Below are 21684 nucleotides of genomic sequence, written 5' to 3'. Positions count from 1 at the left end.
ATGGCAAGCGTCAATGATTGCATGGAGCTTGACTCATTAGGCAATATGAAGATGAGAAACCACGAGATACCAAGAAACTGCTGGCATCGTCTTTTAAAAACACCAATCATAAAAAGCTCGTTATATTTTGTTTTTTATAACACTGCAATATATAAATAACCATAATTTTGCAGGGTCGGAGCATCGATCAGCTATTTAGATCATTTTAAAATAACAAAGGAAAGACAACTATGGCTTCATATCTCGCATCTACTTGTCGTTCACCAGAAGACTGCTGTGCTTGTGCTTGACCACTGTCAAGAACGAGGACAAGCTCGAGTTCAGCAAAATCCTTGAAGCCATCAAGGTATTAAAAAGCTCACTCACTTTAGAGTTGTTGAAGCGTAGTAGTGAAAAGCTACATCAAAACATATATCTCATAGAGACACTTGACTATATTTGTAACGTGTTTGTTTTGTTTTAGGGCTTGCAAACTTCTCAAGTCTTGTGCACATTGTGTGTGCTTTACTAAACTTAAAACATCTTTGTTCCAACAAACCTGCCAATGTTCCAACGTCAACCTCTACTGTATTTTTAGTTTTTTTTTTTTAACACTTGTAATTCAATCAAAGTATTCTGGCCAGCGACATAAACACAAAGAAAAAAGACACCAATAGGCATCCGTAGATTAACCTCATACAAATGTGGGGAAGAATTAACGTCAGTCAAAGATCCAAGAAGGATCATGGACACTTAGAAATCCATGCACACAAAGCTGCTTTTTAACCTTTCTCACGATGAAAAGATGTCCTCTCTCCATCACCAAGAACCCATGGCTTCATATCCGGCAAGCTAAGACCTATTGATCTTCTAAAAAAGCGAAATCGGACAACAAAAGACACGACCAATTAAAGCTTCGATAGAAACCACCATGAAACAAGGAACAATACCTACCTCCTTTGACTAGAGCCAAGAACAAACTGAACGGATGACAAGCATACGTCAATTACAGAAGCTCCACCAGCAATTTCCAACGAGACAGAGTGCAATGGCTAGAGCTAGACTAAACCATAGAAGAGAGAGAAAACTCCTTCTTTGTCTATAGCCTATTCACGAAGAACATCAACGATCCCCATGTCGAATAAGCAACGAACGCCGGAATAGGATGCCGCAAGGAAAGAGAGGAGGAGAAAAGGAATATGTCGTAGAGAATAAGAATAACAGGAGCAGCTTCCTATTATCAAATAATTCTCAAAACCTAATAGATGAAACAAAGATCACTTTTTTTTTGGTTAACGGCGACTTTTTTTTATTTTTTAAGCTATTTTTTATTTTTTGTATTTTAATATTTTTTTTTCTTTCAATCCTATATAGCAATTTGATTGGTATTAATAATGGAGGTGAATTTGAGAGTTCACCATAAAGTTGAACCCAAGTTTTGTCTGGTTAGATTTTAACATTATTAAGAGCATGATTAATGGAAATTCTTAGGGTAGAGTGTTTAACAGAATATAAAAAACCATCTCTTAATTTTTAACTAAAAAACTAAGAACCTGTTTTTAAATAAGCAAAGAGATAATATATTAATATAATCCGATTGAATAAACTGATATTCTAATATGTATTCACAATCACATTTTCTTCCAATGAATAAATCGAATAAAATATAACAATAACAATCTGAAAAAATGTTTCTGATCTTGAGGTGAAGCACCAAGAACGGATCAACAATAATAATCAAAATCAAGAACGGACTATTGTCTCGAAGCAGTGAAGACCGTCGAGCTCCAGAGCAAACCTCGGAGTTTTCTGCATCAAACCCGTCCTTTTGTTACTTGTCTTTTCATTCTTCTGCACTTGCGTTTGAGTTTGCGGTGACGCGGGTTTGGTGGTGGCTGTAGCATTAAACGACGAAGCCATAAGGTTCTTTCCCACCATAAGCTCAGCGAAGAGAGCGTCAAAGGCACTGAACATGGAATTCATGTGGTAGAGATCAAAGATGATAAACAATATAAGAGACTTTGAAATTTTCTGGAGAGAGATTTTTGAATGTTTGAAAGATCTTTTATGAGATTTATGATTTACAATTGTGAGAGGTTTTACTTATATAGAGACTTAAAAGAGACCGTGTTGAAAAGAAGAAAGCGTAAAGAATTTGAGTGGCTTTCTTCGAGAATCTACTTCCAAGTTGTGTCTTGGACGCGTGAAACGCCACGCTCTGCGCCTTACGTAAGATTTATTGCTTTTAAATATGTTTGTCCTTTCACGCGCTTGAAAATCATGAATATTTGCAGACTTATGAGTCCGGGGTCAGATACTCGCGGGATAGAGTCGTTCACAAGTAATTCATTCTTTACTTTCCGCCTTTAACGGTCATTTGTGTGTCACCAAATATGATTTCTTTTAATAATAAGACGCCTAAAGAATTAAAGTTGTAAACAAAGATGTGTGTATTCGTTTCTTCATGCGCAATCTTGAGGAATATTCAGAAGCGATAGCGGTGGCTTTTTTCTTTCACTAAATAGTTTTTCTTTTAATTAATAAATATTGTGGCGTGGATAACACGCGGTCGAGAGAAGCTGAATCCGCTTAGTCTTGCGGTCCAAGTTGGGTTGAATCTGAGTGGAGATAGACGATGGAAGATCGTTATTGAATCTTAAATTGTTTTGTTCTGTGTGAAAATGGGTCCCACTCACATGGCTTTTCTTCCTCGTGTTTAGAATGCCGTAACATTTTTTTTTGTGCAACTGAGAGCATCGATAACGCGGTCTCATTTATTTTTTTATTTTATTTTTTTATTTTTAACAACTGTCTAAAACGAAACAAACTGATTCAAGAACTACTTGGGAGGAATTGAATCAACATAAACCATAGCATAAGGCTGATTCCTAGCACATCGTGCCAGCTTATCTGCCATTGTGTTTTGTGCCCTCGGAATATGTTGAATAATAAAGGGGTGAAAAAATTCCTTAGATCGCAGAAATTCCTCAATGTGTATAGTGAACGCCGACCATTCTGTAGGTGTAGACACCATCTTCACCAGTTGAGAGCAGTCATTTGCAAACACCACTTCTAAGATTTGTAGGATCTTCATGCACTTTATCACCCATATCAAAGCTGCACATTTAGCATGTAAAGGTGATAGACTCTTGTGAATAGCCATTGCACCCATCAAGTATCAGTTGATCCACCTTTTTTGTAAACCCATCCTTGTCCTGTACAAGAATCATGTTCCCTCCGTACCCCATCAATGTAACACTTATCTATAGCCAAAGCATCATGGTTCTCCACGATATGTGGGGGAGCCCGATTTATTAAATATTTGGTCTGAGATTCAGCCCACAAAACACTTTCAATTTCCGCAGTCCGAAGAAGATCTAAAGGATCCTTTATCTGATTTTTATAAATCTTACCATTTCGATTCTTCCAAATATACCATAAAATCCATAGAAAATAACTCAAATCTAATTCTTTTGGTGTCCGCCAAAAGAGATAGTCCATATTTGTCAAAAAAAAGATGGGGTCGGAAAAATCCTTGGGCATGATAGGATATTAGATAAAACCCAAATTTGAAGTGCTAATGCACATTCAAAAAACACATGATTAATAGATTCTTCTTCAGCCCCACACATTTGACATTGCATATAACATTTAATTCCCCGTGAGTGAAGATTCCTATACACCGGTAAACAGTCAGAAATTATTTGCCAAACAAAAAGTTTCCATTTTGGTGAGCATTGTAACTTCCAAGAGTGTGTCAATAATGGTTTTGTATCCGGTCCTATATTCATATACTGAGTACCCTTATCAGAATATAATTTATCTGTCCGATAGTCTGATTTTACCATGTATCTACCATGATCCGTAAAATGTCAGTCATATGAATCTGGCTTAGGGTGACGACTAATGGCTAAACTCCGTATAGTACTCACATCGTCCTCATGGACATATGTGTTGAGTAAATCCAGGTTCCAAGAAAGATCAACTGGATTAATTAAATCCCCCACCTTAAGTAATGGATTCAAGAATTAATTTGAAAATTTTGGGATTGCTGACCTCGGGCGAGGAGCGGGGATGCAAGGATCATTCCAGACTGAAATAGTTGAACATGTTCCCACTCTTTTGATTAGCCCTTTATTAACCAGAGATCTAGCTGATGTGATACTCCTCCACCCATATGAGGGAGAATATGATCTGATAGGATCCAAAAGATCTGACTTTCGGTAATATTTACCTTTAAAAACCCTTGCAAACAAAGAATTTGGTTTGTCGATTAATCTCCACAACTGTTTTGCTAATAAATCCGTATTAAAATTCTGAATATCTCTAAAACCAATGCCCCTTTCAGCTTTATCCTTACACAATTTGTCCCACGAAAACCAATGCATGCCTTTTGTATTGCCGCTGCCACCCCACCAAAAGTGAGCAACTGTGCTCGTAAGTTTCTTAGTAACCGTTTCTGGTAAACGGAAGCAAGACATAACATGAGTTGACATGGGGGATGCTACTGCTTTTATTAAGACTTCCTTCCCGACTTTCGTGATAAATCGGAGAGTCCAATTATTGACCTTATTATTAACCCTTTAATTGAGAAAACAAAAAAAAAGTGTTTTAGAACCACCAAGACTCTCTGGGATTCCCAAGTATGTTCCCATGCCACGTATTGTAGTTGCTAGAGAAAAATACTCAGGTATTGAATTCCTCCAGACCCCAGGCAGGACACCGACCTCTGGATCCCTGCTGGAAGGAACCCCGGTTCCCAAGATCCCCGCTAGAAGGAACCCCGGTTCCCCGCAATGGAATTTTCCGGGCCCGGTCCCAGGATCGCCCCCTTCCTCCGGGAATTGGAAAACTTCCGATAAGGAGAACCTTCCATATTTCCAAATATGGTAGAATTTAACCTACTCCAACCGACTAAGGCCCGCCTTAGGAAGACTATATAAAGGGAACCTAAACCTTAAAACAGGGAATCGACACTTCGAAACTTATAGATTAGAGCTAGGCGGCTAGAACTAGGGTTCTTACTCAAAATTGTTTTAGTTCCAGCTCTTTGATCTAATAAAAACATCTCTTCAAGTCTACTTCTCTCTAATACTCACGAAATTAAAACAAATACTAGCCTTGTCCATCGTTCTGTGGTACTCACAAGGATCCTACACAAAAATCCCCTAACAGTTTGGCGCTAGAAGGAGGGGAGTAATCTAAACTACGTGATAATGATGGTGGACGAGCATGACGAGCTACCCGAAGCTACCCAGAGAGAAGACGTACTCCAGAGGCAAATCAAAGATCTGCAAGGTCAAGTAACTGCGTTGCATCGAACTCGGGAAGGGACCAATCCCGAGCTTTCCTCGGAGTTCCAGATCCTGAAGGAAAAGCTCAACGAACACTCCAAGAAACTAGAGCAGAGCGCCGAGAAGCTCAACCAGCTCAAATCAAAGAATCTTACCCTCCGAGACGAGAACCAAGCCCTTAACGCGGCAAGCAACAAGAAGCGTCGATTCTGGACTCAGGTTCGCCCTATGCCAACTCTGGAAACACCCAACTCCGGGACAGGCGCGAACCTCCCAACTACAGCGCCAGGAGGAGACACATCTACGCGAGAAAAGGCCAAGGATGCTCAGACCTACGACGTGAAGGACAGCGACTCGGAGCCCGAGCCTGATAAGGAAGCATCAGATGGAGCATCGAGAACGGAGTCTCCTATGATCGCTCACCTTCACCAGATGTTCTCCGATAGGCCCGACGCCATACAGTCCATGGTAGAGAGACTCCCGGGGGTAGCTCCCCAAATCCGGAAGAGCAACCCCGACTCCTACGCCGATACTCCTTTCACGGATGAGATTACCTTGATCGAGATGCCCAGGAAGTTCTCTTTCCCCAGCATAAAGGCGTACAACGGCACCACTGATCTTGATGACCACGTTGCCCAATACAAACAAAGGATGCTCGCTGTAGCACTCCCAAAGGGGTCATGCGAAGCTACCATGTGCAAAGGTTTCAGCTCCACCCTGACCGGACCCGCTCTGCAGTGGTATATCAACTTACCCCCCAGGTCTATAACCTCCTTCGCGGTTCTCAGCGACAAATTCATTGAGCAATTCGCCAGCAGTAGGGACCTGGAGAAAACCTCCGACAGCCTCAACGAAATCCTCCAGCACCGAGCAGAACCCCTGCGAGGCTACATAGCCCGCTTTAATCAAGAGAAGGTGGCTATCCCCGAATGCAGTATCCCCACTCCTATCTCCGCTTTCAAGAGAGGTCTGCTCCTCGACGGAGACCTCTACAAGAAGCTGACCAAGTATCAGTGCAAAACCATGGAAGACATCATATCTCGAGCCTGGGCGCATGTCAAATGGGAGGAAGACGTCGCCAGCCGGGCCAAAGCGCAGCAAAAGCCAGATCCCAAGACGATCAGACCAGACCGAATCGAGCGAGACGAGAAACCCTCTCAAAGATCAGCTAGGGACTCCGGAAATCGAAACCGGGGCAGATACCAGAACCCGCCGATTGAGAAGGCAGAAGGGATGGCAGTGTCCACGTAGACAGACATCTCTCACTTCTCCGTCTCAAGGCCGGAGCTGGTCAAAGTTCTGAGGCAGATGGGCCAGCAGGCCAAGTGGCCTCAGAAGATGAAACCTCCCGACTCATTCCGGAACCATGGCTTCTGGTGCGAATTCCATCGAGACCACGGTCACAAAACGGAGGACTGCATCGCACTAAAGATCGAGGTCAATGAACTGCTTAGGAAAGGGCACCGTAGGGAGTTCCTTTCCGATAAGGCCAAGAGCCATCTAAGCAAGGAGACAACAGGTAAGCCCACTGAAGCTGCTCCAGTCTCGCCACCACGACATGGCCGAGTGATACATGTCATTTCAGGCAGTTCGGAAGTGGCATAAGCCACGCAGCTGCAAAGAAAATCACTTGGAACGCCAAGCACGGCCTAGAGGCAGCCAAGCCAAAATGTCTGCTCCTATGAACAGACGAGGTAAGCTTCACGGCCAAGGAGCAGGAGAAAGTCCTCACTCCGCATCATGACGCCCTGGTTATCTCGCTCACTGTAGCGAACTGCCTGGTAAAAAGGATACTGGTAGATAATGGAAGCTCCAGCAACATCATCTTCCAGGCCGCATACAAGGACCTAGGGCTGGAGGAAGGCGCCCTAACTCGGAGGGTAACCCCCCTTGTAGGGTTCAGCGGGGAAGTCAAACAAACCGCCGGGGAGATAACCCTCCCCGTATACGCCGAAGGAATCAACATGTCAACCAAGTTCCTCGTGGTCGACTGCGACTTGTCTTACAACATGATTCTAGAACGGCTCTGGATTCATGGAATGGGGGCCGTCCCCTCGACTCTTCACCAAATGGTGAAATTTCCTACACCCTGGGGCATAAAGGCGATCAAAGGAGATCAAGAATATTCCCGCTCCTGCTATCAGACCACTCTGAAGGGAAAGACCAAGGTCTTATAGCAATTACAGAACAAACCTCCGGCTCGTAACACCGAGAAACTGGAGGTAGAGGAAATGGACGAGGTGTCATTAACCGAAGGAGATCAGACCCGACATTTCAAGATCGGTTCCAAGCTAACCGAAGGATTGAGAAGAAGACTGGTAGACTTCCTCAGGTCTAACTCCGACTGCTTCGCTTGGTCCTACGCAGATATGCCTGGGATCGATCCGGAGATCATCATGCACAAGCTGCAGGTGGATCCCCTACATCAACCCATTAGACAAAAGAGATGGAAGTTTTCCCCCGAGAGAGATTTGATCATCAACGATGAAGTCAAGAGCCTGCTCGGCGCAGGGTTCATTCGTGAGGTGCAATACCCATAATGGCTAGCCAACGTCGTCGTGGTCAAGAAAAAGAACGGGAAGTGGAGAGTCTGCATCGATTTCACGGACCTCAACAAGTCATGTCCAAAGGACCCCCTCCCGCTACCTCATATCGACAAGTTGGTGGACGCCACCGTGGGGCACAAGTTGATGAGCTCTGTGGACGCGTTCTCCGGCTACAATCAGATACTTATGCACCCGGAAGACCAGGAGAAAACATCATTCATGACGTCCAGAGTGATTTACTGCTACAATGTCATGCCCTTCGGCCTAAAGAACGCAGGATCGACTTATCAACGGCTGGTCAACATGATGTTCGCGGACCAAATCGGGAGAACCATGGAGGTCTACATCGATGACATGCTGGTCAAATCCCTAGAAGCAGAAGACCACATATCTCACCTACAGCAAGCCTTCTCCACCCTCAGGAAATATAACATGAATCTCAACCCGGCTAAATGCTCATTTGGGGTCAGTTCTGGCAAGTTCCTTGGGTACATCGTAACCCACCGGGGCATCGAGGCCAAACCGGAGAAAATAAGGGCCATTCATTCAATCCCTTCCCCGAAGAACGTCAAGGAGGTTCAAAAGCTAACGGGAAGGATGGCAGCCTTGAGCAGGTTCATCTCCAGACTCTCCGACAAATCTCACGCCTTTTTCGGAACTCTCAATAGTCCGAAGGATTTCCAGTGGACGGGAGAATGCAAATCCGCTCTCCAAGAGCTAAAATAGTATCTCGCCACTCCTCCTCTCCTATCCAAACCACTACTCGGTGAAGTCATGCTGCCATGCCGTGAGCGCCGTCTTAGTTCGCGAGGAGGAAAACAAGCAGCTACCAATCTATTATGTAAGCAAGGCTCTCTTAGACACGGAGACCCGCTATAGCCACCTAGAAAAGCTGGCCTTAGCCCTGATAGTCGCTGCTCGTAAGCTCCGACCCTACTTCCAGGCTCATCCAATCGTGGTTGTTACCTCCTTCCCTGTAAAGTTGGTCTTCCGCCTAGCCAAATGGGCCGTGGAACTAGGGGAGTACGATGTAATGTTTCGACCCGCCACGGCTATAAAGTCACAGGTCCTAGCAGACTTTGTAGCTGAATTCTCCCATGCCTTGCTCCCAGCTCTGGAGCAGGAGGTACGCCTCCGAGGCTAAAGAAAGGAAGAGGGAGAATGGATCCTACACGTTGATGGATCCATCAACGTCAGAGGAGCTGGAGTAGGGATAGTGCTTACCTCGCCAACTGGGAACACAGCCTCAAGGGCAGTGAGATGCAACTTCAAAGCAACCAACAACGAAAGCGAGTATGAGGCCCTAATCGCAGGCCTAACCCTTGCCCATCAAATGGGGGCAGAGAACATCCAGGTCTTCGGCGACTCCCAGCTGATAATCAACCAGGTACAAGGAGAGTACCAAGCAAAAGACGACAGCATGATCCAGTATCTGGCGGTCGCTCAATGACTAATCAAGAAGTTGAAGAGCTGCAAGCTCACTCAAATCCCCCGGGAACAGAATTCACAAGCCGACGCCCTGGCTAATCTAGGGTCCTCCCTTGAAACGAATAGCCAGATGATTTTCCCCTTGCTCGTGCTTCAATGGCCAGCTACCATGGAGGAACCCCCGTCAGAGGAGGTCTCCGCCGTCGAAGAAGGTGAAACCTGGATGACCCTCCTAATCCGGTACCTGGAGGCCGACATCCTCCCGGAAGACCGTAGCAAGGCCAGAAAGATCAAAAAGCAAGCCGCGAGGTACTGCATCTCCCAGGAGAAGCTGTACCGGAGATCTTTCTTTGGTCCGTATCTGAGGTGTGTCACACCCCGAGAGGCTGCTAGAATCCTTGTAGAACTACATGAAGGAGATTGTGGATCCCACTCTAGCGGTCGAAGCCTGGTGCTCAGAGCCAGAAGGGCCGGTTACTATTGGCCCACAATGGCCGCCGACGCCGACAGACAAGCCAAGCACTGTGACCAATGCCAAAGGCACGCTCCAGTCTCTAAGCTTCCCCAGGAGAACCTCAAGTCCATAAGCTCACCATGGCCCTTCAGAAAATGGGGCATGAATATAGTAGGGAAATTCCCTATGGCGCCGGGGCAGAAGGTCTTCCTTCTGATAGTCACTGACTACTTCTCCAAGTGGGTCGAAGCAGAAGCGCTCAGCTGTATAACAGATCTCCAGATCCGCAAGTTCCTATGGACCTACGTAATCACTCGCTTCGGGGTCCCCCACGAGATCGTCACCGACAATGGACCCCAGTTCACGAGCCACAACTTCAAGGAGTTCTGCAAGGACTGGGGCATAAAACTAACTTTCGCTACACCTTGACACCCCCAGTCTAACGGACAAGCCGAGTCCACGAACAAAACAGTGGTCAACATGCTTAAAAAGCGACGGGAGGGCTCTCACGGGAAGTGGGCGGTAGAGCTACACGGCGTCCTCTGGGCCTACCGGACCACTCCTAAAACAGCAACAGAGGAAACCCCCTACTCGCTGGTCTACGGCTCTGAGGCCATTGTACCTACAGCGATGCACGTAAGAACAACGGTCTTAGGATCTACCTCTCAGGAGGAGAATAACGAGCTGATGGCGCTAAGCCTCGACCTGCTCGACGAAAAAAGAGAGGCCGCTCGAATGAGAAACTGGTCCTACCAGCAAGACGTCGCTAGGACGTACAACAAGAAAGTCAGAACCAGAACCTTCCAGCAAGGAGACTGGGTTCTACGACGAGCAGAAAAAACAACGGGGAAACTCACCCCAGGGTGGAAAGGACCCTATAAGGTCATCGAGGTGCGGAAAGCAGGCGCCTACAGGCTGCAAGATACCAAAGGTAAAATACAACCCAACTGCTGGAACGCCCTGCACCTTAAAGCCTATCATTTTTAATACGGTCTCCGGATCATGATTTCTAAACTACTATATATTATTTAAGCATTATGATTTCCTACTCCTATGTATGCTAAACGTCTCCGGACAAAGATTATAATAAAATAGTTCCAACTATAAAAGCAGAGGGGAAATCATTATACTTAAAGGGGCATATGAGCTGGATCAGGTCTCCAGAGACCTCCGATCCTGGCCAACCCTCACAAAAAGTGGCACGACCACAGTGGAACACCCACAAAGAATTAAAACGGGAATGAGACATAAAGCAGGAATGGGTATTCGCAAGCCTGAGCATACTGTCAAAACTACCTAAAACCCCTGTGCAGCTTAAGGCGCATCGGGGTCCCCAGAGTACCAATGTGAAAAGTACATGTATTAAAACGCTACGAGCTACACGATACAGGGGACACATGGTATATACTCATTGCAAAAGTAATGTGAAATACATGGAGCAATCTAAATCCCGCTTCTCCAGATGTGGAAAGCAGCGTAAGCCTGGCACTTGGGTCATAACACCCACACCAGCACCCTCTAAGCATGTCAGTGACTTCCTGCAGAAGTAGAATACAACATAGGAACTCGATAGTGGCCAGCTTCCTAGCGGCAGAATGCGAAATCCAAACCGGTTCTGGTAGTAGTCTTGCCTAGGAAGGCGGAGTACGGTCCCTTCGAAAAACAAAATATTTCGGGTTCCCAAGGAACTCCGGGTCCTTATGCGAGCCCCCGATCTAAAAAGGAAACCCAAGGTTCCCCAAACGATTCCGGGTCCTACGCATAAAATCTATGGAAGAACCTCTGGGTTCCCCCGTAGCCTCCGGGTTCCAATCAAAGAATCTTAGGATCTAAGGAAGAACCTCCGGGTTCCTATGTGGCCTCAGGGTTCTAACGATAAAAGAAGTCAAAACCTCTGTGCAGCCTAGGGCGCATCGGGGTCATTACAACGTCAAAGAACCTCCGGGTTCCAACCAGCGATCTCCGGATCAAAACATTCGGGTTCCAACATGGCCTCAAAGGCCTAATACGATTTTAGAAGAAAGGATAGAACCTCTGTGCAGCCTAGGGCGCATCGGGGTCATTATATCTCTAAAGGACCTCCGGGCTCCCACACGGCCTCAGGGTCCAAATATACCAGGGTCCCGATACGATCTCCGGATCTAAGGGAAAAACCATGTATTCTCATACGACCTCCGGGTCCAATCACAGAAACCTCCGGGTTCCAACCACGATCTATGGATCTAATCAGAGAATCTCCAGATACCTACATCGCCTCCGGGCCCCATTTTCGGTCCCATGACCTAGAGAAAAAACCTCTGGGTCCCAGATAAAAGACATCACGGTCTGCCAGGAACCTCCGAGTCCCAAACGCGATCTAAGGATCCAAGAAAAGCCTCTGCGCCTCCATCTCCGATGATCCCCGGGTCCTCATGTAACCTTCGGATTACGAGATCATTCTCCAGACTCTGGGTAACATAGCCTGTCCCTCAAGACGTAACCACAACCTCAAGGTTCCTAGGCTACCTCCCGACCGGTCCATAATCTTTAGGACCAAAACAACCCCAATGCAATGGTTCGGTTTAAAGCAAGCAAGCAAAAGTCTGGATTAAAAGAAGGCCACAGCAGGGCCATTGTTCGAAGAAATAATAAAGGCCACAAAGGACCAAGGTTTAAACAAACATCATTATTCAAAGAAAGGAAAAACAGTAGACATGAGTTCAAGTCGGAGATCCTCTCGGCTTAACGGATGAATCCACATCAATATCGGAAGACGGTGGAATAGCAGGTTCGTCCTCGAAAGTGGGAAGGGGGCACCTTTGCTCCTAGCTTCCTCTTGGGCCACAGCCTTATATTGTTCCAACGCCGTGACCAAGTCCCATTGGGCACTCTGCTTCCTTAGCCACTCCCTCATCAACTCTCAGCGAGCAACGAACATGGCTTCATTCACGGCCATCACCATCTCAAACTTGAAGGTCTCCGCCGCCGCCTTGAGAGCCTCAATATCTTCCTCCAGCTCTTGATTCTTCTGATTCATAGCCAATGCATCAGCTGAAGAGGCCTCTGCCACCTTCTCCAGGTCTTTTACCTTCTCCTTAAAATCGCGTATCTCGAATTCCCGGGCCGCACGTTGTTCCTTCTCTCTAGACACCTGGCGCTTCAAAACCTCGACCTCTTCTCGAAGGACGAGCATGCCTTCATCAGATAATCATTCCCCAAGATGGTACAGCTGGGAAACAGTCTGCACAAAACGCGGATCTCGGTCAAATTACCAAATCAAAAGGGAAAGCAGGTAGGTAATAGAACTTACCCGGAGAAGCCCTCCTTGAAGAACCTGGATCACCTCTGAGGAATCACCTATAGGCAAGACAGTGCCATCCTGAGGGAATACGTTCAAGTTCAGGTTGGATAAAGTTGTAGCTAAACTCCCTGCAGAACGAGCTATGACAGCCGACTGCTGTGCTGATCGAGTCGTCACGCCACCAATTTTGGGTTTCTTCCCCGGAAGAGAAGGAGAAGGCTCCAACTTAACCACTGGCGAACGACGGCTGCCAGTAATCATCACCTCATCTCCAGATGCACTCCTACTACTGGACCCTTTCTTCGCAGACATCACCTTCGCCGCTTCCTGGCAGGCTGCAAAAGGATCATTGGAAACGCCTCCCGGCATGTCTCCTGAGTAGAAATAATCGTTAGGCATTATGAGAGAAAAGAGGATAGGGCAAGGAGACACTTACTCCAAAGGCTACTACGTCGCAACACCGTCTCGCTGACCAAAAAATTCACCTGACGACGATCCGCAGGAAGCTGTCGCGCCCGGAGAACATCTTTCTCTCCTTCCGAAGGAGCATGATGAGATCCGGCTGCATAAAAGAACACACATGATCAAGAAAGGTGGTCGATCAACAAAAGGATTAAACGACTCCTACCTATAAAATTCCATCGATGAGAGGATCCGGGGAACACCATAAACGCATATCTCTCCTGCCATTTTTTATTTAAAACCGGTCCTTTCCGGTCACTCTTTGGAAGCTCCTCCACAATCAGCAGTCCGCTGCGTGGGCGAAGATGGAATCGCCCCTCTCCTCCATTAAGGGGAGCCAGATGATACGCGAATATGACCTCATTGATACCAAGAGATATATACTCCAAATCGCCTAAGTTTTGGATAGCTATGAGGATTCTCCAAGAAAGGGGATTTAGTTGTGAGGGTGAGATCTCGAAAAGATTGCACAAACCAGCAATCAGAGCTGGAATCATTCTCCTAAGGCCGGAATCAAAGAAAGCCTCGTAGACGGAAATTTCCCCCGGGATGTAGCTGGAGGCGTGCTCTTCTGGGGTGGGAACTCGGAGGACAACGGAAGAAGGAAGCGAATACCTACTCCGCCACTCCGCCAGCTCTTCCTCACCGACTGACGAGGCAGGACCCACTAACGGAGGAGCCGCGTAAACACAAGATAGAGGCAAGGGGGCCGTCAGATCGCAATCAGATCCTTCACCCGCCTCTGATGAGCTGTCCGATCGGGAAACCAGAGATTCCATCGCTTAGACATGATGCCGATGGTTCCTATCCAATGGGTCGCGGCAATAATAAAGCTAAACCCGAGGGAACCTAACGAAAGGTCCGATCTATCTAGCTAACACCCGAAGAACTAGAAGAGAGGTAAAATAAAAAATTACATGAGCTCAAGATGCCGACGACGAAAGAGCAAGAAATAAGAAGGGAAAGAAGAAAGGCAAAGCCTATAAAGAAGGAGCCGTTGGGAAAATTCCCGAAGAAGTCGCGAGCCTATTAACTTTCAGATTTTGGGGAAGATTCAAAATTCAAAATCTTTCCTTCGGTAACAGAGTTGCGATCTCAGTCAATCTCCTACATTTAAGGAAATAAGATCTTCAGAATCAGGCGAGAATCGGCGCGAGTGATTCCGGACGCCAGAAATGGTAACCTCAGGAGATCCCGAACTAAGGCATGCTCCTACGCCAGTTCTTCCTCAGGGAACATTAGAGCTCCAGACTCCACCGTCTCCAAGACATCATCAGAAGCCCAGAGCTTCCCATCTTCGACAAGAATCAGCGGACCAAGTAGCACCAGACCCCGGTCTGATATTGGGGAAACTGATCATCCCTCGGGTTCAGAGTACGGTTCCGACCTGAGTGGAACCTGGGATTGCAGGACTACTAGAGCGATGTCCTTCCTAAGGGAAGCCCGCTGAGAATGAGCAACTCCGGTTGACTTGAGTGCACAGGTTATTCCCCGAGTTCGATGACGAAATCGAGCAATAAGGGGCAAACTGTTGGGGAAAAATACTTAGGTATTGAATTCCTCCAGACCCCAGGTAGGACACCGGCCTCTGGATCCCTGCTGGAAGGAACCCCGGTTCCCAGGATCCCCGCTAGAAGGAACCCCGGTTCCCCGCTATGGAGTTTTCCGGGCCCGGTCCCAAGATCGCCTCCTTCCTCCGGGAAATGGAAAACTTCCGATAAGGAGAACCTTCCATATTTCAGAATATGGAAGAGTTTAACCTACTCCAACCGACTAAGGCCCGCCTTAGGAAGACTATATAAAGGGAACCTAAACCCTAAAACAGGGGATCGACACTTCAAGACTTAGAGATTAGAGCTAGGCGGCTAGAACTAGGGTTCTTACTCAAAATTGTTGTAGTTCCAGCTATTTGATCTAATAAAAACATCTCTTCAAGTCTACTTCTCTCTAATACTCACGAAATTAATACAAATACTAGCCTTGTCCATCGTTCCGTGGTACTCACAAAGATCCTACACAAAAATCCCCTAACAGTAGTAATACCCAATACCTGTTGTACCTCTAATCGTACTGAATCTGGTACCTTATGTCCCAACTGTAGGGACGATTTCAAAAAATTGATCGGCTGTCCCTACGCTCTTTCATAATCTTTTAAAATCTGTAGAATGACCTCACATTCTTGCCTATTCGCTTTGCAGAAAAAGAGACCATCATCAGCAAATAATAAATGAGAAATTGCCGGACTGCCGCGCACAATTTTAGCCCAGTTAGTAACTTTTCTTCTAGCTTCTTCAGAATATTTGCTTTTAGTGCTCTTAAAGCCCAATTTTTAATGTTTTTAGGTTTAAAAAAAGGAAATTGTGTAATTAAAGAAGAATCGTCGCTTAATTAAGATTCAGAGGAAACATTGCTTATGGGACATGTGTCAGACATTCACCATTCTTCCTTTCTTTCGACGAAATCGTTCTCGATGCAGCCTCTCTCTTTTCTCGATCACACGGTGAACCTCTTCTTCTTCGGCGGAAAAAGAACACAGAGCCTCCTCCCTCCATTCAAGATGCCTCTGATCGGGTTTGTCCTCTCTCTCTCTAGTTTCTCTCTTATCTCCAAATCGTTCCTGTGGAGAATTATGAATCCGTGTGTAGCGATTCTTTGAGATATTTAGTTTCTAGGTCTAATCATCTGCAGGATGTTCTCGAGAACTGAGTTTTTTTTCTTGGGTTTAAGTTCTTGTGGATTCTTTGTTGTTGTGTGTCTTACGTATCTGAGAATCCTTTCTTTATTTTTTGTAATTGAGACAACTTTCCTTATTTACGTGGTGATAGACCATGGATTTTACCCACTTTTAACCATGGTTTATGAGTGTTTTAAGATATATTGTTACTATATAGAGTCTATTTAGAGTAATTGCAGGTTTAGGTACTAACTGGAAGAAAATGATGTATTTGGAGCGATTTGGAGACTTTCTGAGCTTTGCTGGATGGTCGATTATTTGTCAAAATATCGACCGATAGCCACTAAGGAATATCGATCGATGGTGAACTCTTCATATCGATCGACGACGAAGCCACCCGAGAGTTAATGACAAATTAGAAGAATTAAAGTTTCACAAAAGTTTCAATAATTACATGTTAAGTCCATGGCCGTCTGTTAGGCTATTTATTAGGGTTTTGTATCATTTTAGAGGCAGACTTGCCTAGAGACATTTTTAGACCTAGTTTGGAGGAAGCAAGAAGCCACCATCGAAAGGGGAGAACTTAGAATTGGAGAGATAGATCAACACTGCAAAACAGAGAAGATCTTGAACTCCCTTGCTTTCATTTATTTTGTTGCTTACTCTATTTACTCATTTTATTTAAGTATTATTCAGACCATCATAACTATGTGTTCCATGAATATGTTTGAGTAATCTTTATTGTTAGATTTAGGTTTCTCAATAGGTTGATAAATGTATTACTGACAACAACAATTGTTAGGGTGTTTAGAAATATAATTCTTTCATCTAGTTATGCTTAAAGCTAAGTTTAGGATTGATCACCCTTTAAACTTAGATCTTAGGATTAATTGGGATCAAGCAATTGCTTGACTCAATACCTGAAAATAACTAGTATGATCTAACTGACTAGATACAGACGAGAGTTGATCTAGTGAGTTAGAGAATACAAATCAAACCTGTCCGTAAAGCTTTCTGGAAGAAGTATCGATCGACGCAGCGATAGCCCTGTCGATCGATATTTTGAAAGGTGTATCGATCGATATTCATAACGAATTATCGATCGACACTTTCTCGTGATTAACATACGAGAGTTGAGATCCGAGATCCATATTAGACAATCAAATAGATTATACCTTAAGTTTGAATTCAAGAATGATTAATATCAATAAACCCCCTAAAAACTCAAATTAAGTTTTACTTATCATACCTGAGAATATACCTGAATCCAGCTATTTCTCCCAACTGTTAACAACCTCAAAACAAATCAATCGAGCAATATACTTGCTCACCAATCCATTTACTGCTTTAAAACTTATAAACCATTTAATCTAGATTTATTTCAAGACCATAATCTATTGTGTAATCCTAGAGTCTCTGTGGATTCGATCCTTAAGTACTACATCCGAAACTCTTATTTGAGAGAGTAATTCACTCGGGTAATTTGAGTGATATCACGTGGCCACATCGGTGTCCATTGTCCTGACTTTGATTCTCTACTGTGAACCTCTTTTTCTTCTCTAAAAAGTAACTGTTTATGTTTATATAAGGTTATGAGCATAAAGGCTGTGGGGATTGCTATAAAGTTAACAGTTTTATGTTTGTTTTGTGTTTTGGCAGGTGCTCGACACATTCAACGCAGCAATTGTTTCTCCAATCTATTATGTGATGTTCACAACCCTCACAATCGTTGCTAGTGTCATCATGTTCAAGGCAGTTGATTGTGATTTGTATTCTTGTTTATCACATAAGAGATGAGAAAACTAGAGTAGTTTGAAACACGATTAGAGTTGGATCTGTAGCAAAATTAGCAACGCATTGTCTCCTGATGGCAATGGTCCATGTATTGTGATTGTGATGTTCAGGTTCATGTAGTTAATAAGAACCGTTGAGTGGATTGTGATTTCCAGGAGCACTAGAGCTCGTTACTGAGGTGAGGAATCAATCACTATTTGCAATTATTTGTTTAGGCTCTCTTGTGATTAATGATTTGTTGTTGTCAATCTCTTTGAGAGACAGTGTAAGAACAGATGTCTCAAAGTCGCTGTTGCCTCTAGCGCCGACCGTGTCACTCTTTTCTTCATCTCTGTTCTTGGCTATGTTGCTTTACAGGCAAGCATCTCTGTTACAGACAGTGTAAGAACAGAGGTCTCAAAGTTGCTGTTGCCTCCTGCTCACATTCATATCAGTTCTTGCAATCCACCAACTGCCTTTACCAACAGAAGCAGGTTCGTCTCACCCTTATCACTTAGTGGTTCCAGACGTTTTGATTCGTAACTAGTAACTAGCATTATAATGGTTCAAGACTAGATTAAGAGAGAGAGAAATCATGCTAATCTCAATGGTTGAACTAAGGAAAATGATGGTTGAACAATGTTTAATTTTTTATTTTATTTTAAGAACCCTTAAATAAGAGACTCCCATTGGAACACAAAAATATTGGTGTCTCTTAAGTAGGTCTCTTAAGAAATATATAATACTTAAAAATCATTAAGAGACCTAAAGTGGATGTTCGGGTTAATGATGCTCTAATGCCGTAACATTAGAAATTCCTTTTCCACCTTTTTAAAAACAAAAATAACTAGATCTCGACCCGCGGAACCGTGCGGATGTTTATTTTCATTTATTTTTATATAAACATTTTTGTTTTCAATTTTACATTGGTATATATTGCTCCATCCATTCCTAAAAGATCCATGTTTTAGAATTTTCACACTTTTTAATAACACATATTAAAACTTAGCTATAAATGCATAGTTTTTGTAATTTTATATTTCCTATACTTTTAAACCAATAAGATTTTAAGAAATGAAATTAATATTCTTGAACTTCACAATTTCTTATTATTAATTGACAAAAATTACATTGGAAATATAAAATATGTATCTTTTTGAAACAAATTTTTTCATAGATCTTTTAGGAACAAATGGAGTATAATATATATGAGGTGTGTCTGTCACTTTTTAAAACATAATAATTTTTTGCTTGGAAAAAATTGATATTTATTTAGTTCTTATAATGTAGTAGACATATTATTTAGTTCCTATAATCTAGAAAGTGAGTTATTTAGATCTATAATAATGATAAGATTAGAGATTAAATGTAACATAATTTTTTAGTAGTAGGTCCATTTTTTAAAAAAAATCACACATGAGTTAAGGTTGTGACTTCTCTTTTAATATATAAGATACGAGAAAGAGAAAATCTATATTATAATAGTAAAGTTTCTATTCACTCTTAACCCTATCCACGTGAGCACATGGAACCCACAAAATATATTTTAAAACAGAAACTCCAATGCTAATTTCTATTACAGTTCTCCCGTGGAATGTTATATTTCCTTGACGATAGAGCTTTTATCATTAATTTCACAATCTAAACACAATTGTTCTCTTCACCTCCCAACTTTGACTCTATAGATTTGATTCACCTCATCTCTAATCACAATAGACGCCTCACTAATAATAACTGAAGAAGATCCGATCAATTAATTTAGGGTGAGAGCATTTACGTGACCAGCGACCTTATCAAAATCTGGGAGACTGGGACGTTGGTAGAGGGCTTAGGCTGCCACGACGATGCTTGACAACTCATCCTCCTAATTCCGTCTCTGCTTGCTTTCTCCGACAACTACTAATCACTGAATCAACAGCCGGTGTATCAGCGAGTTCGCCATTCTTTGTCTCACTGATCTCGGATGTGGTCCTCTCAGAGATTTTTAACCCCAAATCGACCTCAAACGTTGACAGACATCCATGGCGAGCACCAAATTCCAGCCAATCATATCTACGTTTCCTTGGATCTTCTATGTTTCATCTATATGTTGGTATCACTACTTCCTCTCTATTCCTTTGTTTAACGGCAGCTACATAACTTGAGTTTTATTTTTATTCAAAGTGAAAACTCCAGAACAATGGATTTACGTGGTTTAGGTTTTCAATGCGTCTTTTGATTCTGTATCTGTTTTTTTTTTGTAATTAATTTGTGATGCTGAAAGCTCAGATCCAGATGGGCTATTTGTGCATAAAGAGATGAGGATTGAAGAACTACCTAATGTGAGTCATGAAGGAACTGATTTTTCTATGTAAACCACCCAATCATCACTCATTTACTGCTACTCTCTTCGTTAGTTTTGGTGTTTGATCAACAACTTAGTTACATTCTTTTCATTATGTATTAAGTACAAGGTGACATGCTCTATATCAGGCTTTCAATCTCAATCAAGTTTCAATTGCCACTGAAGGACTGAAAGATGCTCAACAACCTTTATGTATATCTTTCGCTCTCACCACTGTACAACATATCGAATCTAACCAAGTATTAAGAATGTCGATTAAAATCTACATATGACACCACTGAAAAGTAATGATGCAAACTGTAAATATGGATGTACGTTTTTAGTTATTTTTCCACATGTTGGTGTTTATCTCTTAATTTGAATTTTCTCACTGGTATTTTTGTTTCCCCTTATACTAACTCTGATGGTACATAAATTTGCAAGATCAGATTATGGATTTGATGGGCGTGAGTTCTAAAATACAAGAAAAAATTGGTAGTAGCAAAGATTTTCCTGATGACCTTCACGAAGATGATTGCATGGTAGGTGGATTTTTGTTGGCATAATTTCCTGATTGGATAACATAACTCTTACATGTTGGTTTATTAAACCTTCAAAGGTGCTTTTGGTGTATTTTAGAGCCTGAGGCTCTTGAAGCTGACATGGGAAACGAGTCCAAAGTGGATGGAGTGCCTTTTTCTCTCCAACGCGATAATCAAACTGATTATGATGAGGACCTTATCTTGCCCCAGAACCAATAGGGCAGACTGGAGCTCAACCTGCTCGAGTTCATGTTAAAGTGTTTAGACCCTTCTCCTTTTATCGAACTTAAAATGCTTTAAAGCATGATTTAGCTCTTTATGGATGCCTAAAGGGAGATTTAAATTTGTGATTAACAGGCTGAGGATGAGCTTGGATTACCGGCAGTACCAAGCTACTCACTGGGGAATAGATCTTACGCTCTCTTTGTGGGGTAGAGCTGCTAAGATCTTTTTTTTTTTTTTGACAAAAGCTGCTAAGATCTTTGCACCATTCTAATGATTTTGTGGATAAATTTCTGGCAATATATCTATGGAATGGGAACCTTTTGGTGCATTTTACTTACCTGATTCTTTTTAAAGAAATTTTGGTTTTCTTTGACCAAAATTGGCTTACACATGTCGAGTTTGATAAGTTTGGTGGAAGTTCAATGCTGCTGCAAATATTGCTTTGGACGATGAATCTGTTATATGCTGAAAGTCCTATTATATCAATCCCCTTCTCTATATATCTGTTTATAAAAGAAATTTAGTTTGACTGTTTTGAGTTATCGAATTTATTTTTGTTTCAAAAAGTTATTGAATATATTAAAGAGAATATTCAGACAATACTAAAGAGGTGAAATATATTTCTGAACATGATATATCTAATTCTAAACATAATGAATTTAGGGTGAAGATATTAATGTAGTAAAAGCTAATATCTGCCAGTT

The 21684-nt window shown here is 43.2% G+C and overlaps 2 protein-coding genes across 46 annotated transcripts; one reads left to right on the top strand and one right to left on the bottom strand.

The window, feature by feature from the left end:
• Positions 1-1543: 1543 nt before the first annotated feature.
• On the bottom strand, positions 1544-2071 carry BNAC08G07690D. The gene has a single exon (XM_013831268.3). The coding sequence runs from the start codon at positions 1960-1962 to the stop codon at positions 1723-1725; it is 240 nt and encodes a 79-aa protein (XP_013686722.1). The 5' UTR covers positions 1963-2071; the 3' UTR covers positions 1544-1722.
• A 15642-nt stretch (positions 2072-17713) lies between these two features.
• On the top strand, positions 17714-21317 carry LOC106391171. Of its 45 annotated transcripts, XM_048765501.1 has the most exons (7): positions 17727-18089; positions 18176-18384; positions 19653-19978; positions 20154-20211; positions 20363-20422; positions 20663-20755; positions 20853-21317. In XM_048765501.1, exons 3-7 carry the CDS (start codon positions 19854-19856, stop codon positions 21009-21011), a joined length of 495 nt encoding a protein of 164 aa, XP_048621458.1. In that variant the 5' UTR covers positions 17727-18089; positions 18176-18384; positions 19653-19853; the 3' UTR covers positions 21012-21317. The 45 variants fall into 45 exon arrangements, 9 of the variants coding, with proteins under 9 accessions (XP_048621458.1, XP_048621465.1, XP_048621459.1 ...); XM_048765502.1 differs by lacking the exons at positions 17727-18089; positions 18176-18384 and having other exon boundaries at positions 19088-19978; positions 20853-21006; positions 21113-21317; XR_007327337.1 differs by lacking the exons at positions 17727-18089; positions 18176-18384 and having other exon boundaries at positions 18420-19978; positions 20159-20211; positions 20338-20426; positions 20833-21317.
• The last annotated feature ends 367 nt before the right edge of the window (positions 21318-21684 follow it).

Source organism: Brassica napus, chromosome C8 (assembly GCF_020379485.1).
Source record: "Brassica napus cultivar Da-Ae chromosome C8, Da-Ae, whole genome shotgun sequence".
Lineage (NCBI taxonomy): Eukaryota > Viridiplantae > Streptophyta > Magnoliopsida > Brassicales > Brassicaceae > Brassica > Brassica napus.
This window is presented reverse-complemented; position numbering and strand designations above follow the sequence as displayed.

What these genes read in the sequence shown, in the direction of transcription:
- LOC106391171 (XM_048765501.1), top strand. Translation starts at nt 19,854, where the DNA reads ATGTGGTCCTCTCAGAGATTTTTAACCCCAAATCGACCTCAAACGTTG. An exon ending in TGAAAGATGCTCAACAACCT is followed by an intron (nt 20,423 to 20,662) that starts TTATGTATATCT and finishes TTGCAAGATCAG; the next exon opens with ATTATGGATTTGATGGGCGT. An exon ending in TTCACGAAGATGATTGCATG is followed by an intron (nt 20,756 to 20,852) that starts GTAGGTGGATTT and finishes GGTGTATTTTAG; the next exon opens with AGCCTGAGGCTCTTGAAGCT.
- BNAC08G07690D (XM_013831268.3), bottom strand. Translation starts at nt 1,962, where the DNA reads ATGAATTCCATGTTCAGTGCCTTTGACGCTCTCTTCGCTGAGCTTATG.